The sequence below is a fragment of the Malus domestica genome, chromosome 14 (genome assembly GCF_042453785.1).
Source record: "Malus domestica chromosome 14, GDT2T_hap1".
Classification (NCBI taxonomy): Eukaryota; Viridiplantae; Streptophyta; class Magnoliopsida; order Rosales; family Rosaceae; genus Malus; species Malus domestica.
This window is the reverse complement of record NC_091674.1, coordinates 17,001,578-17,020,860: the sequence shown is the minus strand read 5'-3', so window position 1 is coordinate 17,020,860 and position 19,283 is coordinate 17,001,578. Positions and strand designations below refer to the sequence as shown.

The 19,283-nt window shown below is 32.4% G+C and overlaps 1 protein-coding gene across 1 annotated transcript; it reads left to right on the top strand.

Moving 5' to 3' along the window:
* Positions 1-7,764: 7,764 nt before the first annotated feature.
* On the top strand, positions 7,765-10,168 carry LOC103436632 (uncharacterized). The gene is made up of 4 exons (XM_029092092.2): positions 7,765-8,628; positions 8,749-8,904; positions 9,018-9,149; positions 9,698-10,168. Exons 1-4 carry the CDS (start codon positions 7,972-7,974, stop codon positions 9,812-9,814), a joined length of 1,062 nt encoding a protein of 353 aa, XP_028947925.2. The 5' UTR covers positions 7,765-7,971; the 3' UTR covers positions 9,815-10,168.
* Positions 10,169-19,283: the final 9,115 nt, after the last annotated feature.

The following is a 19,283-nucleotide window of genomic DNA, read 5'->3' as shown; positions in this document are numbered from 1 at the left end:
AAGCTCATAGCAAAAGCAGCTTTGCTCCAAAGTTCCAGTGAAGAAGAAGATGTTTCCAGCTCAGACTCATCAGACGTTTCGTCTCAACCGAAGAAATGGGCGGATCAAGTAGAAAGATATCCAGATGCCCAAGATCCGCCGTATGATTTGTAAATCGCACAGTAAAGGTCAAGTAAATTCCACAGTAAAAGCAGCATTCAGCAGTAGCAGCAATCATTCACCCAACAAGTTACTATTCATTTACCACTCCAGACATCATCATCATGATTCCACAGTGAAAGCCTCATCATTCTCAGACTTTACAGTCTTTGGCACATGCATTAGACAGAGGACAGCGGGATTCCCGGATCTGAATTATCATCCTTCTCTCTACAAAAGGAGGCCGAATTCACTAAGGAGGGGGGACCTCGGTCAAACTCAGAACTTCTGCGAATTCTCCTAAGAACAGAAGCCATCTCTGAGCACCATTTTCATCCACCAAAATATTAAACACTTGTATTTTTAATTTCTAATCAAGGATGCCTGCGAGCTTCATTGTTTTCTCAATTAATCGTCAGTAGACGAACTATAAGTTGGTTTCCAATTTGAAATAAAATTACTTTCAAATTTATATTTGCATCATTAATTTTAATTCATTATCTCATCATGTATACTACATCTATTTTCAACCTAGTTTTATTTGTTTTTGTTCTTTTAATTGATTCATTCGGATTCCAGCTTCCTATTAATCATAATCTGATATTATATATATATATATATATATATATATATATATATATATATATATATATATATATATATTATCAATCAGAGGCATGATGTTCCTAACCCTACCCCGTGTTTTTTTTTTCTGTCAGTTGGGCAATCAATTAAGTTGATATAAAATTGCCAACAGGATCCTCTCCGAATCCTTTTGGTGAAGATCTTGAGAATCCGTAAATCGTGTTCGTTCATCGTATATCGTGCAGTCAATGTGGATGCAAATTTCTTCCTCATTGATCTTGGATAAAATTATACCTACAAAACAAATAACACTTTAGGTCAAGACCAAGAGCCTCACGTGCCCACGATGAATTTATTTAAAATGATTTTTAATCCCACAATGAACGATGAACGAATACCATTCATGAATTCTCGGAATTCTCATAAAAAGGATCCCCAGACTCATAAAATTGCAAGCATTACGAACCACCTCAGATGGTCAGTATAGGAGATAATGTTTGCACTGAGTTAATGAAAAATGGGCCTTTTAATAATTAATTTACCTTCTAGTAACAACTTCCATAGGGCTTAAATAATAAATTCCATATTAATAATGTGCTTAATTGTGATTAAAATGAAACTTTTCAGACCTTTATTTAGTTTTCTTTAATTAACTGTATTAAAAGAGAAAAAAAAAATCGAACTCTAACTCTTAATTTTAAGAAAAATACTCTTAAGTAATTAACTTAACAAGCACATGACTATATTTTTTTAATAAACAATATTATTTACATTAAGGAGGAGTGAGGTAGACTTAGTCTCACAATGGGTTAGTAATAATATGATTCAAATTCGCCTTATTCGAGAAAATCGAACATAAGACTTTTCACTTACAAGTGAAGAGAAATATCACTAGATTGTAATACTAAGTAGTGATTAGTTCCTTTGTTTTTTCTTAACACCTTCACACATACCAAATTGGGCAAGTGCAAAAAGCTTTTTAAAATGATGATATACTATGTACTTTTCCCATAGTCTTCAGGTGATAGATAATTAGGGCAGGACTTTCATCTTCCAATCAAAAGGCCAGTCAAAGAATTTTTATGCTAATAACTTAGAATCTCACACTTACAAGTGAAGAAAAATATCATTAGATTGTAGTATTAAATGTCAATTCTATCTATTAGTTCCTTTGTTTATTTTTTCTTTATTAAAACACCTTCAACATACCGAATTGGGCAAGTGCAAAAATCTTTTTAAAATGATGATATATTATATACCTTTTCCATAGTCTTCAGGTGATGGATTATTAGGGCAGGACTTTCATCTTCCAATCAAACGGCCAGTCAAAGAATTTTCTAGGCTAGGAATGAATATGTAGGAAAGGGATCCTCTTCAAATCATTTCCACTTAATCCTCTTCATCAAACAGTTCAGAACCTTGAAATTTGATTCAACGGCTAAAATTATTATGACTTTTAAAATGGGCCCCTATTTTTAACCGTTAGATCAAATTTCAAAAGTCCAGATTGTTTGATGAGGATGATTAATAGGAAGGGATCCAGTGAGAATCTCTTTCCGAATATATAAAGGGAACTTTAACGAAAAGCTCTCGATGTTATTCACTTTAACGAAAAATCACATTTTTACACTAAAAAGTCAATCATGATACTATTCACTTTCCCTTTTATTTTATCTTTAACGTTAAAACTCAAAGTTTTTAAACTATTTTTATTAATTTTCGTATATATAAACTTATGTTTCAACACTTTTTAGTGTTGTCAAATCATCAGCCACTGCCCAAACCCGTGGAAAGTAACTTCCATTGTAGGTAGAACCTCCCTTCTTATTTGGTAACAATTCTTGTAAAATATATATTATTTGTAGATACATACATTTTGAATAATGTTTTTCATCAAATAAGATTGACATGTTATATATTGTCAAACTGTGAATATGAATTGTAAATTTCCTTGCCTCATATCTAAAATTATGTTGAACAATTGATAATTAATCAGACAACTTTAAATAACATGCAAAACTGTAAAACAAGAAATTGTTCCAGATATTATTGTGATTGTGGTTGTGATGATTTTGAATTTAGTTTGAAAGAGGTGAAGATCGTTTAGTGGTAGTGAGGACTATAGCAGTCAAAGTATTACGATTGAAAAGTAGTACAGATAGAAAACTAAGAACAGAGACGGAACTGACTCTGCATTGGGAATATATTCAGCTCATCACGAACATGATATTGAGCACTATCACCTTTAGAATTATGCAACTTTAAATTTGTGTTTATTCCCAAAACTAATCAAAGAAATAGAGTCTTTTTGCTTTGAACCTTCCAGGCATAATCTGCATACAGTAATTCTAAAATTCATTATTATCTCTTTTTATATATATGATGTTCATATTACATAATTTGATCGCGACACATGTAAAGCTACACATGCGTCAAGCTGCTGGTTGCTTGGTAGCTCGGTATGCCCACAGAGGGAACCTAATGTTTGCACCTGAGAGAACCCATATATACTAACTTCAATTGAAAATTTGGAATGAATGTCTTGAAGATTTAGCACTGAAGAGGATAGATTTCAGGAGTAGTACTATATTATATAAAAATATGGAATCAACATGGCATTGACGTCCTTTAATTAATTAACTAGCAACAGATAGAGAGATGCTTAATCAGGATGCTTAACTTGGTCATAAAGCGGCACATAGAAATATATACATACATTTATATATAATTATACATAATAAATATACATATATATATATATATATATATATATATATATATCTGCATGTCATAATAATGATTATTTTTTTTCCCAAGTTATAACCATCATCAAGCTGGGCATCTAAAATGTTTGGAAAATTTTATTTAAACTCATCTAATCTCTTTCTACATCCAACTTAAATTTTAAATGTTAATTGTCTATTTTACCCTATTGCATAATTACTATTAAGTACAAGTGAAATTAATAATAAAAATCAAATTTATCAATAGACCCACATACTATAATTAAACCCTAGCATCACCTTTTGTCTATCCTACGTTCATTCCAACTAAAACCCTAATAGCTCTGATAGAGAAAAACAAGTTTTTTGTATTGATGGATGGTGATTTTGAAGTTTTTAATCCTCCAACTAAGGCATGACTCGATTTATGGATATTTTGTTTGTTTGCTTCTTCTTTGGATTAAATTTCATACTTTTTATATTATATTGTATTTGTTTTTCTCTGTTATCTGTATGCGCCCCAAAACATCAGTGCAAGGACTTTTAATTAGTACTACAAAGACATAAAACTGGATTCTTGGTGCAAATAAAGATTGCTCAACCTTAACCACGAACTAGCGGGTGGCATGTCTTGCACATTTTTTATTCGAAATAGCTTCAATTTGTTTATTTGTTTATTAACATAGTAGCAAAACACCCAGCCCTATGTCACTTCAAAGTTTCTTAAAAAGTACATGAAAATGCTCAATATAAAAAGGACTGAACTGGAGAGTGCATAACATTCTCTTGGAAAATTCAAGTTTATGGAATTATCTCTTAGATCCCAAGTCCATGGATGGGTTGTGGTAGAAAAAAAGTAGCCATGAAAATGCTAGCTAGTCCTATATAGCATATGCAATTATAGAGGGGCAAATGACGCCTCTTTGAAAGAAAAAAAAAACAAGTAGAGATGTTATTTTATAAACGGAATGAGTGTAAAGATAATTTTACATTTTGAATTGGGTTTGAGTGGGTAGTTTAGGTAATAAATTTGGGTTTAAAGAGATATTAATTCTTTAATAAAAAACAATATAGGTGAAGATAGTAAGTTGGGTGTAGAAAGATGTTAAATGTGTTCAAATAAAATTTCCCAAAATGTTTCTTTACAGAAAAGGATGAACATTTTATTACCAATGAAAGCACCTGAGAACCCTAATTTTCAAGTTCAGAATGACAGCGTATAACCAAAAATGTGAATGAAAACTCAAAAAGAAATGATACAGCATCTAATAAGTACTGGTTTGGTATTAAGGCACTTTTATAAACAGTGGATATCAAAAAAAGCTGAGCTCAAAAAGGGGTTTGGTAAACACTTAAAAACAACTTATTTTCACAATTTTGGGTGAAAAAAAGCTGAAAACAAGAAGTAACAAAAATGAGTTTATTCTCACAACACAGCATAAGCAGTTTTTTTCTTCAAAACACAACAATACCAAACCAGCTTTAAGAATAGTCGCAAAATGAGAGATACAAAGACAGAAGGGAACTTTAACGAAAAGCACCCGGTACTATTCACTTTAACGAAAAACCACATTTTTACATTAAAAAGTCAATCTTGGTACTATTCACTTTACCCTTTATTTTGTCCTTATCATTAAAACTCAAAGTTTTCAAACCCTTTTTATTAGTTTTTCTTTTGTGGCAATTAGCTACCTAGGCTAAGCTAGTTGATTATATATCATTCTCCCATATCCTTTTCTTACTGTGATCAAATGTACACGAGAGAGTGGGGACAGCAGAACAGGAAAGAATTCTTATTAAAATTGATCATAAACCACAATAATGATTCCAAAGACTCCCTTTTTGACCATCACAATATAACAAGAATTTGTATTTTAAACTAAATATTTCCTATCATTACATTCCTGTACTGATTAAGAAATAGGTTGATAAGTTTCCGCACTAGTTTGAAAATCCAACTTCCAAGCATTACCATTTTTTTATTTATCAAATCATCTATCAGCATATATGTTACTGTTAACTTATTATTTGATACATATAAAAATAGTTTGTTTTTTACCGAAGTGAAATTGCATTCATAATTTAATCGCGAAAAGCCAACACAACTTTCTTAAGTTTCAACAATCACATTCACAAAGAGACTATATACAGATATATGCAGCAACCATCAAGCTCGGCTGAGCCGAATGCATCAAACAGAAAGTAATTTTAAAGGAGTAATTAGGTTTTCATCCTTATTTTTACTACTCTATTGATTAAAACCTTATTACTTTTCAATTTTTGATCAAGGTCCTTTGTATTAATAATATCATTAATTATTTCAATAATAAAATATTTTTTATTTCTAAATATATTCATTTAATATTAAAAATGTTACAATTAGTATATTTATATTTATGGCTAAATTTTTTATCATATATTTTTATTTTTAGTTTGTACCCATTTTTAATTTGCAACCCTTTTTTAATTTGTACCAATTTTCCTTTCAATTTTAATTTGTACCCATATATTAATTTCTTTTTGTGCCCATATTTTTTAAAGTTTTATTTGTATTGTACCCATATTTTTTTATTTATTTGTACCCATTTTTATTTTTGCTAAATGTACCCATTTTGAAGAATGTACCCATGTTTTGATACAATAACTTTTTGGTTATTTTTTATGAATGTACCCATGTTTACACACACACACAATAGTATATTTATATTTTAATATTTTTAATCCCACAAATTATGTTTTTTATTTAAAATCTCATTACTATAAACAACTATAAATTTTAATTTTTAATTTAAAAAATATAGTAACGTACATAGAAATAAATTATCAATTAATTTTAGGGACTTGGATCAAAAATTGAAAACCAAAAAAGTTTCAGTCAAAGATTATTCATAATTAGGGACCGCATCCAAAGTCTCCCAATTTTAAATTACACCCTCAAATGGAATAAAATAGGCTTTGACTAAAAGACGTACACATTTGAAATTTTGAATAAAGTGCTTTTGATGAACAAAGCTTCGTAAATAAATTCGATCAATGTAGCACTACTGTTTGAAAGATATTAGAGAAGAATCAACTTTGTAGAGGTAGAAGAGAAGATGTTGAGAAAAAAATGAGTGATGATCGAAAAGATGATCATTTAGCTGTTCAATTGGTGGTCCAAGAAAAGAGTCCTTGCTGGTACATAGAAAATTCCATGTTCCAAACAACTTTACTGGTTAATTTTCCTGCAAATGATTGAACAGAAAATCATATAATACCAAGTATGTGCACGAATGGTATATGTTTATTAAGTGGACCGACTTTATTCATAAACTATTGTCCAAATGGTAGACAAGAAACAGCCCTATGTTAGTTAAGGCTGGAAAAAATTCCCGAAAATTCCGAATCAAATAAAAAAAAATTCCGATCTCAAACCAAAATTTTTGAAGTTTTCGGGTTGAAATTCGGAACCAATCTTGAAATTTCGGTAGGGATTCGGTATTGTGTACTCAATCTTTTGGTAATCCCATACCAAACTGAAAATAAATAATATATATATTATTATACATTTGAATTGTTGCTAACTACTAGTAGCAATATAATTGGTGTTGTCTAAAGTAACCATATCCTTTATCACCACATTTGCTGGTACGAACCTCCCATAAATGTGTCTATTTCTTCAACACAAAATCAAAAAATTGTATTGTTAGTTTTCGAACATATTAGGTTTGTGACTTTTTTTTTACTTTTGGGTTTGTTACTTATTTTATTTTGGTTGCATGTTAATTTAACTTGATATGAATGATTGCTATTTCAATTTGTATGAAATTTGGAAATATCAAACTATCCCGAAATATTGAAAATATTTTCAATATTTCGAGAATTCTAAAAATTGAGAATACTGAAATTTTTGTTTGAGATTAACCTTCAAATTTTCATCCTAAAAATTTTCAATTTGGGATTCAATATCCCATTTTCGATTTGAAATTCTATACCGAACCATCCCTAATGTTAGTGGTGATGGAACTTTTGGTTCAAAAGAAGCCAAAGGAGAAAAGAAAAATAAGGCTTTTCTGTAGCTTGGGAAATTGATGTGATTCTTAATATTTTAATCTAAAAGTTTGGCCGACAACAAAGAGGGAAAGTGTTGCGATTCTTAAGTAAATGAATTCTTTTTTATGGAGAACCCTTTTAATTTTAACAAACAATGGGGGCAAACGTGCAAAATCCAGTCCTATTTATAGCATAGCAGAGAAGTGGATTGGTCTCTTCCTGTGATGTTTGAAATAATCCTTCAAAAGTTTTAGACAGAGAGAGAGAGGTGTGAGAGAGACGAGAAATGGCTTTTGCTTGTCTCTTCGCTCGGTAACTCCCAAAAGGCTTTTAATAAAACCATCCCAAATTTGTCAGTACATATTGGCCGTTTCACGACCAAATTACGCAAAAAGCAAAGGCAAAGCAAAACGTAACTGCTTTTGCTTCTTCCTACTTCGTAACTTTCCCGGTCAGTTTTCAACTTTTTCATTTTCTTTTGGGGTCTCCAATAATGTCCTCCTCCGAAATGGCGGACCAGCAGTTCTTCTCCGAGCCATTCTCTCCCCTCTCGGACATTGACCTCCTCCAACTCCAAGCAATCTCCGACCAGCAAAGCCATCAAAACGCAACAGACACCACCTCAGAAATGGCGGACCTACAGTTCTTCTCCGAGCCATTCTCTCCCTTCTCGGACATTGACCTCCTCCAACTCCAAGCAATCTCCGACCAGCAAAGCCATCAAAACGCAACTGACCATAACTCTCCGTCTCTCCTCTCTTCTTCTCCCCCAAGTTACCAGCTCGAAACTCTAAGCCTTTACCGGCAAACCCAGTTGCACCAAACGGAACAAAATTGTCCAAATTTGCCAATTGGGTGGCCGAATTTATCTCTTTTTGATGCTCAGGAGGTTAAAACTGAAGAATTTCATCAAGTTCTTGAGCCTCATAGCTATGGCGGGGCGGAGAATGTCGCAAGGTTTATTCAGAGGAGCTACAGCAGCAAATGCTTTGATGGAAATAATAACAAGCCTAGATTTTACTTCCAGCCGAGCTTTGATTCTCTCATGGAGTCCCCAAGTTTTCAGGACCAAGCTTTGAGCTTGAGCTCTCCGGAAAGCCGCCTTTTGCCTGGTCAAATGAGAAGGGTATCCAGCACTGGTGATTTGCAAGTCAGATTACTCTCCAGAATTTTAATTAATTTGCTCTGCGTTTGTTTTGATTTAATCCATGTTTAATTAAAATCAAAACCCATGTCTTATTTTTTTTGTTTTCTCCATTTATTTTGGTAGAATTTGCGAACAAATCGTGCTCCCAGAGAGAGCTCAGTGATGGAAGAAGCAGCTGCAAACTTCAAAACGGGGAGGTACAGTGCAGAAGAGAGGAAAGAGAGAATCTCAAAGTACAGAGCCAAAAGGTCACAGAGAAACTTCAACAAAACAATTAAGGTAATTAAACATATAATTATTACATAAATCCACTAATTTTTAGGTGTTAAATTAGATTATTATTGTGTTTAAATCTTAATGCGGGTTGTTTGTTACTCTATCTATATGAAAAGTATGCATGTCGAAAAACACTAGCAGACAAACGACCCCGCATACGTGGCAGATTTGCACGTAACGACGAGACCGGTGAGATTCTCAAAGCTGCATGTTCAAGTACCAGAGAAGAAGACGGAGATGAGCTCTGGGTAAAAATACTTTCTGTTCACATTTCAGTATTTGTTAAATTTCCTCTGTTAAACGTGTACCAACAAGTTTGAACAACTAAAGCTTTTTTTTTCCTCTAGCCATTAGACAACGGCATTGTACTATCTATGTTGTTAGACTGAGAATTCAAACGCATTTAGTTCAAATTTATAGAATTTAGCAATTTATTTGACAACGCAAGTCTAGCAATATAATATTATCTTGTGTATACTTGTTAAGCGATATTATGACAACGGGTTAAAAGTTTGACCATATAAACTATTAAGGTAATTAATCACAAACTTACATAGTAACATAATATTGATCAATTACCTTAAAATATAATTTGTGAGACTATGAATCTGTACACAATGGTCATGTTACTCTTGCATGAAGGTGTGATTTACGTTTATTGTTCACAGTTTGATAACTATAAGTCTAATAAGAAAATATTACTCTGTATATACAATTTCGTTACTTTTTTGTTTGATAAATTTTACAATTTCTATTATTGCAATAACGTAGAGTTAATGAGGTTAATTTTGTGCAGGTTGAAGGGTTCAATGTAGAAGAGGAAGAGATGAATGCAACAGTAAGAGGAGGAGGAGGAGGAGGACAGTTTATGAGCAATTTTGGAGCTACCCAGTTTCAGTACTATGGATGTTGAGTTTTGATAAGTTGAGCAAAAGGTATTTTACATTTTTTGGGGGCCGGGGTTTTCTAGAATATTTAGGTTTAGACCACAACATGGCTAAAAAGTCTTTTTGTATAAAAGCAAAAGAAGAATCAAAGAGTTGTTCACCAAAAAACAAAAAACAAAAAAAAAAAAGAAAGAATCAAAGAGTTTCTTTTGCTTTTCCTTTTTCTATTTAGTGAAATAAAACACCTTTTGTTAAGCTTAATGCTGCAGTTGGGTAGTTGTAGGTGGTAGAATATTTAGGTTCGAATCATTTATAACTCCTCTGTATATGTGTGGTAATGCATAATATAATCTAATATTTTATGTCAACGTCAATGTCAATGTCATTGTTATGGTAGTTTCAATTTCACATGCATGTATATCTTCCTTGTAATTCTTATCATCAAAACAAAGTGGGTGTATATTGGGTTACTTTTAGCTGCGCTTTTGGAACTTAATTTTTATCTTATTTTGTCCCTGGTAAGAAAACGCATCACTCTACTCTTTAAAATTTAAAATTTCTTTCACTTGAACTTATGAATTCTTCTTCCTGAAACTTATATGTTGTCTCCTAAAACATATATGTAACATGTGCAATAAATTTGATTATAAATCTTGTTTATGTGTTAATATTCAACAATTAGAAAATATTAAATTAAAAAAAATTGAAGAGATGAAAAAAAATAAAAAAGCATTGATTAGTCTGATGCACCCAAGTTGAACCCACATAAGAGATTAACATATATAAGGTAATGTGAAGCAAATTTTGAGTTTTACAAAGACGATTTTCAAGTTTCAGGGGGCAAAATAGGATCAAAATAGAGTTCAGAGGGGAAAGTGTAGCAAACTTTGAGTTCTATGGAGTAAAGTGACAACCTTTAAGTTACAGGGAGTAAGTGAAATTAAAATCGAATTTCATGGGGCATAGCTAAAAATAAGCCATTTATTTGTTCACTACTTTTAAGTGATGATGAGAATCACTATATTGTTGATTATTGTCATATGAGTATGATTTAATTTTTCTACGGCAAAAGATTAATATAGGGAGAATGATAGCTACCTTCTTCACTTTCCTTCCCCACTTTCCTTCTCCCTAAATTTATGTATTAATTATGTTTGAAACTTTTTTCTTCTCTTTCCACTAATGCCCTAAAGTAATTCCACATGTCAACCAAATTATCAAACTATCCACTAAAATTTGACAAATCTAATTAATTTAACTATGGATTGAGTACCTCAAAATTCTCAATATTCTAATATTATTCCAAATTGATCTTAATCTTTCTAAACAATCCCAATGAGTACCCAACTTATTGAAAATATCACATCTATTAAGCCTCAGTTAATTTTTCTGCTATATTAACTAGGATTTACTTTGTCTAAAAAATAAGTAGAAGGTCATGGAGGCATGGCCTTTACCCACTAAAGGTCACCACCACCCCATCAAGGCATCACCTCAAAACAAATGTACAACCACTAACTTCATCCTATAACTCAAGCCGCCAACTTCGAGAATAAGGTCATGAAGGTTGTTGAAATGGTATGAACTTCCATGATGGGGCCACGTGCCACCACCATCTTCACCGCCCACAAAGAAGAACTGCAAGCTTCACGAGCTGAAAATCGGTGAATGAGGAAATTGCATTAGTAGAAACAGGCTCCTTGAAAACCTATCTGAATTCTTAACCCCTTCTTTGTAGGAGATTGCCCTCCTAATGTAAATCAATGTGGATCCATTTTCAATTCAATTCAATACCCTTTTGATCATAGGTTTCCATATTATATAATCTATGTTTGAATTTTAGATTCAAAGGCAACTAATATTAATGTTGACCAGTGGGTTTTGAATATAAAGGTTTTTTTTTTGTTTTTTTGTCGAAATGAATATAAAGGTTGTGTTAGGGTTTCAGTGGTGGTTGTTGAGCTTGGAGGTGTTAGGGGCTTGATTTTTTCTAATCTTCATAGTTGTTTTCATTTTCAAGCTATTAATATTTAGGGAGACTTTGGATGTGGTCCCTAGTTATGAACAATCTTTAACTGAAACTTTGTTGGTTTTCAATTTTTGATCCAAGTCCCTAAAATTAATTGATAATTTATTTCTATGTACGTTACTATATTTTTTAAATTAAAAATTAAAATTTATAGTTGTTTATATTAATGAGATTTTAAATAAAAAACATAATTTGTGGGATTAAAAATATTAAAATATAAATATACTATTGTGTGTGTGTGTGTAAACATGGGTACATTCATAAAAAATAACCAAAAAATTATTGTATCAAAACATGGGTACATTCTTCAAAATGGGTACATTTAGCAAAAATAAAAATGGGTACAAATAAATAAAAAAATATGGGTACAATACAAATAAAAACTTTAAAAAATATGGGCACAAAAAGAAATTAATATATGGGTACAAATTAAAATTGAAAGGAAAATTGGTACAAATTAAAAAAGGGTTGCAAATTAAAAATGGGTACAAACTAAAAATAAAAATATATGATAAAAAATTTAGCCATAAATATAAATATACTAATTGTAACATTTTTAATATTAAATGAATATATTTATAAATAAAAAATATTTTATTATTGAAATAATTAATGATATTATTAATACAAAGGACCTTGATCAAAAATTGAAAAGTAATAAGGTTTTAATCAATAGAGTAGTAAAAATAAGGATGAAAACCTAATTACTCCTAATATTTATTATTAGTTTAGTGTCCAAGTAAGCTAAAAAGTGGGACTCATTGTTGCCACATGTACATTTGACGGAAAAATTATATGAGGCATAACGGATGTGACATTTTCAATAAGTTGGGTACTTGTTTGGAATGTTTAAAAATATTGAGCCAATTTGGAATAACACTAAAAAATTGTGAGGTTTTAGATATTTAATCCTTTAATTGTTGATATTATTTTTTTGTACAAGTTTCATTTTTTTTGGAATCTCATTTTTATTTTTGTTCATTAATTTTTTCCTTCGAACATTATATTATTCAAACTTAAGACATACACAGGAAACTCATTCTTCTATCGAACTCGACCAACATATCTACTTATTTTTCAAAATCTCGAACTTTGGAAGTCATGACCATCCCTTCATCCTTTTCTTTTTTAGAATAACATGTTTATACTCTCAAAACCTCTACTTCAAAAAAAAAAAATAATAAAAAGGATATAAAAAATATTGTTAATTATTAAATTAGAGTTTTTTTTTTTTAATATCAGAAAAGTAGATTTATAAAATTCTAATCGGAATGTTAACGTCCTCCGCCAAAATGTTGAACAGAAATTCGAAGCCAATAAATGAGTCACCTTGTTTAAATATGTATGAAGCCACAGAGTGTGTTGCTCGATTACCATATTGAGGTACAAACAAGAACTACATAAATTTAGGTGTAAAATATGTCCACATGACATCCATTAAGTGGAAAAGGCAAGTGAGGAATGCAGAGCATTCCTCGTAATCATGTTTTTAAAAGAAATATCAAATGCACGTCTTCATTAAACACAATACAATCGCGAAAGAGTATTAAAACAATAGACTGTATAATGATCAATGTTTTAAAATGACACATCCTGACTCGGAATGTCCACTAGGACTCCGAATCAAGCTGTGTTGGCCGACACCTGGAAGGTGACGAAGCCATAAAGTGTGATGGTGCGGAAAATTGTGAATAAATTTAAACCTAAGAGTGCCTAAATACCAGAGTGCACTGGTGAGCGGGAATGAGCCCACTTCACACGTGATGTAGAGCATAAGCAAGTACAGAAAAATGATATAAAAATCGTACCCTCGAAATAGTCTCTGATACTAAGAATTGTTGTGAGTCTTTGCTGATAATAAAACTCAGCTAATAATACCTGGAGGGTGAAGACAAGACGAGGGTGAGTGGCCATGTAAGTAAATTACTAATAGAAAACATATAAATTGCTATAACCCCTCGCTACAACACCTGTATAATTTCCAGACTTAGAATATAAAATATACATCTTTATATATGTATATTGATTCAAGTCATGCTTCACATATTTATAATCATATGTTAACTTATCGCATATTCATCACGTCTACTAGCCCATCACATATTCACCACATATATTAACTCATTACATATATTCATTATATATATTAGCGTGTAAGTCGAAGTCACCTCTAGCGACCTATATGACATATTCATATTTCATCACATATCTCATCAATCATGGCTAGCATATAATAGTCGGAGTCACCTCTAGTGACCTATACGACATATTCATATCTCATCACATATCTCATCAATCATGGCTAGCATACAATAGTCGGAGTCACCTCTAGTGACCTATACGACATATTGATATCTCATCACATATCTCATCAATCACGGCTAACATATAATAGTCGGAGTCACCTCTAGTGACCTATACGACATATTGATATCTCATTACATATCTCATAAGTTATGGCTAGCATATAATAATCGAAGTCACCTCTAGTGACCTATACGACATATTGATATCTCATCAGCTATGGCTAGCATATAATAGTCGGAGTCACCTCTAGTGACCTATACGACATATTGATATCTCATCACATATGTCATCAATCACGGCTAGCATATAATAGTCGGTGTCACCTCTAGTGACCTATACGACATATTGATATCTCATCACATATCTTATCAATCACGGCTAGCATATAATAGTTGGAGTCACCTCTAGTGACCTATACGACATATTGATATCTCATCACATATCTCATTAGTTATGGCTAGCATATAATAATCGGAGTCACCTCTAGTGACCTATACGACATATTGATATCTCATCAGTTATGGCTAGCATATAATAGTCGGAGTCACCTCTAGTGACCTATACGACATATTGATATCTCATCACATATCTCATCAATCACGGCTAGCATATAATAGTCGGTGTCACCTCTAGTGATCTATACGACATATTAAAATCTCATCACATATCTCATCAATCATGACTAGCATATAATAGTCGGAGTCACCTCTAGTGACCTATACGACATATTGATATCTCATCACATATCTCATCAATCACGGCTAGCATATAATAGTCGGAGTCACCTCTAGTGACCTATACGACATATTGATATCTCATCACATATCTCATCAGTTAACTAATATCGTATACTTACTTGAATTTATCTAACTTACATGAACTTACCTAAACTTACCTGAACTTACCTATGTGTTCTGCGTACCTTTGCACTTCAGAGCGCTCACAGCAACACAATTACATATAATGCCTCATATACCAATTCATATACGAATTATAAACTTATATGCATGGCATTCAAGGCATACTCTCATTTAACATATTTCTAGGAAAATATCAAGTATATAAATATATATTGAAAACCAAAAGCCCACACACATTGCTCAATTCCTTAAACAAGGCTATGGTCTCGATTATTTAATTTCATTTCTTATATGGCTGCATCTAACGTCTCGTTAGACTGCCTACATACCCTAAACATGGATCAAACCATTCATAGTTCACAATAATCATTTATAGTAATACGCATATGGATAGATCACAATGAAATCTAACCCAACCATCTCATAGTATTTTATAACTTACAAATATATATATATATATATATATATATATATATATATATATCATGGCATAAGCTCCTCAGTTTTATTTAAAAGCATTTATAGAATTATCAATCATGAAACATATGATGAGCAAGGAAAGATCCACTCACCTGAAATCTGCGCTATAACTTCCTAGCACGAACATCGAGGCAACATAAATGATCGGCGCCTGTGACCAGTTGTCAAACCATATCTCAGAATTCTCGTTGATATAATACATAACTTACATCGCACATAAGTCTACGCAATTCGGTCCAGAAGATTCACAAATCAGATCTCTGATTCGTACTTCCAAGGATCCACATTATGCTTTTAGAACAACATACTAAAGTTTCAGAATGATCCAACGGTCGGATCTCCGCCAATTGCCAAAACCAAGTGGCGGTTAGCATTTTATTTTACGAACTTACAAATCCAATTCGAGGAGATTCATACTTCGGATTACCAATCCGTAAGTTCCTATATTCCTCAAATATTATGACTAATAATCTATCAAAGTTTTATGACGATCCAACGGTCGGATCGTCAATTCATATAATGGCCTATTAACATATCTTAGAGAATTTTGGCTCTAACGATCAATCTACGCCATTCACTTCTCAAAACTGAATTCAAGACATCACATATAGCCTAAAAATAGCATTGGCGGCCCTCAGGCCATGTGCCGCTGCACCAGCCGCCGCGGGTGGCGGTCGGCCGCCCCGACTCGCCGGAAAATTCAACTATTTCTAAAAATTACCAAAATTTGCAGATTTGAAGATCTCAACGAGTAAAACAACTTTCATACTTGTGACCAAGGCCAAGTTGGCTTGGAAACACTTCAATTTCACCAAAATCCGTAGAATTTGGTGTGCTTCGATTCGACCTCCAAACTTGTTACAACGCCTCCACCACTGCTTGGGATTTTTTCCTGGGTTCTAGGGAAGTCTAATGGTAGTGGTAATTGAAGGAAAACGTTTCACAAGTGGTAGATTTCGAGCAATGTTCCTCACGGCACCCACCTTCGGTTTTTGAATAAATTACCACCAAATTCCTTCTAATTTTGAATGGAAATGGAAGAGGGAAGGCTAGGAAGTTGTTTCTAGGTGGTGGTTTGAGAAAATTCATCGGAAAGTGGCCGGGAAATGGATGAATTCGGCCTTGGAGTTTGGCCGGGTCGCGTGGGTCAAGAAGAAGAGCCGGCGATTCCCCTCCTTTTTCTTCTTCCTCCTTTCCCTCCTTCCCCTTTTATGGTTGGCCATCCTCTCCTCCTCTCTTCTCCTGATTCGCCATTTCTTCCTTCTTCCAGATTGGGCAGTTTTGCCCAATCCCGTTGTCCTCTATTCTTCCTCCCCGTCATCTCTTCTTTTCCTTTCTCATATTCTCCCAATAATTAATAAATTAATAATACTAATAATTATATACATATACAAATATAAATCATAACCAAAATAAAAGTACTTCTCGGGTTAGAGTTCCGTAGAACTTTAACCGTAACTCCAAATCCTCTTCTGCTTGCACCTACGAGCTCGTATTGTCGAGTGCTTTAGGAATACGCTAAAAGAATTCCATACGTCTCACTATACGTAGGTAAATAAAAGTAAAAAACCATTCACCTCTAGGGCATTATCGTAAAATCACGCTTTTAAAATTTATAAAATAATAAAATTTGGGACGGGTTGTCACATAAAAGGCGGTAATTGAGTGGCGGGCAAGGGCCTAGTCTAGGCACCTAGGGGACCTAGACTTTTTTTTAAATTTTTTTTATAGTTTTAATTAAAGTTATTATATAACATATAAATAAATGTCTACTTCTACTTAAAAAAATACATAATTGTATTGGGATACAAAAGTTGCAAAATAGAATGATATATACATTATAAAGTCTTAGAACAAATTGAAAACATGGAGAACAAATATATAATGAGTGTTTATCTAAGTATTCAACAAGTCTCTTACAATTTATTTAAAAAAAAATAAAAGGAAAAATGAAAGTTGTTTATTTTCTGTCTAAATGAGAGCCGCGATCTAGGTGGTTGCCTAGGCGGCTTTAAGTGGCCGCTTAAGCAGGTATACGCGTTATTCATTAATTCAAATTCCGAAGAATCAATCAAGGTAGAGCCTAGGCGGCGCTAAGCGGAGATTTTTAGAAATGTGGTAATAGTTGAACATGGTTGCCACTTTCTTAATACGCAATGCCATATTTAATTACAGTCGACACATTTTTATGAATCTTGTAAGCCAAATGACCAAAAGTTTCAACTAGTGGCCCATAATTCCACTATTCAAATGTCTCACATGGCATATATGCCTTAGCCTTTGCCTTTATCCTCACAGTGAAATTTGTTAAAAACTGTCAAAGGGAAAAAGGAACCCAAATAACTTTAAGGTGAACATTATTTTTGTTGTTGTCTTTACCTTCATATTCCAATTTAATTCTACTTGCTTATCCAATAAAATGCTCTTACTTTAGAAGGAGTTCTGCTAATTCATTCGCAGCCATAAAAGCAAAATTTTGTGATCTTCGCTGGGATATGACATTACAAATTTACACACGCCAAGATACCGTTGAATAAGAGTGATCCTTCAACTCTACGAATACTCTTTATAGTCATTCTAAATATTATGAAATTATTCACTTTATTTTTAAATATTAGAAAAAAGGGTCCCGACTATGAATGGCCTAACCGATCCACTCACAACTGTGGCTGGTTTGGTCAGTTCGACCTTAACCAGTCTAGCTAGTCAGCCATGGTTAGCCAATGTCTTACACTCGTCCAACTTTCAAAAGGAGAAAAGAACAATAATGTTTACAAAAGAGGAGGGACATTGGAGGGGAACAAATGTTTATCTTTATGTTAAAAGTAGGTAAGCTCTAAAAAAAATTTGAGAGAAAAGTTTAAGAGTGTATTTGATAATCATTTTGTATTTAATTTTTTTAATTCAATTTCATGACCTTTTTTTAAAAAAAAAAAAAAAAAAGTGAACTATTCATTTCTATCTTATATTATATTTCTTTAATTTGAAATTTTTTGTAGTTTGGTTATGATATAGGCATGTTACAGTATTAAATCTAAAAAACAGCTTAGGTTTTTGGACCTAGATCTAACTGGATTTTTGTGTGTGTTAAGATTAGAGAGGAAATGCAGGAGAGAAACAAAAGATGAGCAAACGTGACCAGTCCCAGATCGGAAAAAATAATAATTTTTTTTTCTAAATAATATATAATCTTGAGCATCTCCCTCCTAATTGTCTCTCTACCCTTAATATTTTAGTTTAAAAGCGAGGGATTAAGCAACCGTTGGGGTCAATATGCCTCAGATGGTCAATACAGCACAGAATGTTTGCACTAAGTTAATGGTAAAAATTCTTTTAATAATTCATTTACCTCCTAGTACCTAGTTAAATCTTGTTTGACAAAAACTTCTATAGGGCTTAAATTATAAATTCCATATTAATAATGTTCTTAATTATGATTAAAATGAAACATTTTCCAGACCTTTATTTAGTTTTCTTTAATTGACGTATTACAGGAGAAAAAATTCGGACTCAAAATCTTAATTTTAAGAAAAATACTCTTAACTAATTGATTTAACAAGCTCTTGATTATATATATTTTTTTAAAACAATGATATTATCTAAACTAAGGGGAGGAAGTGAGCTTAACCTCACAATGAGCTAGCAATAATGTGATTCAAATTCACATTTGGCGAGAATTGAACCTAATATCTCATACTTATAAGTGAAGAAAAATATCACTAGACCGTAATACTAAGTGATGATAATATTTATTAGTTCCTTTGTTTTTTCCTTTATTAAAACACCTTCACACATACCAAATGGGGCAAGTGCAAAAAG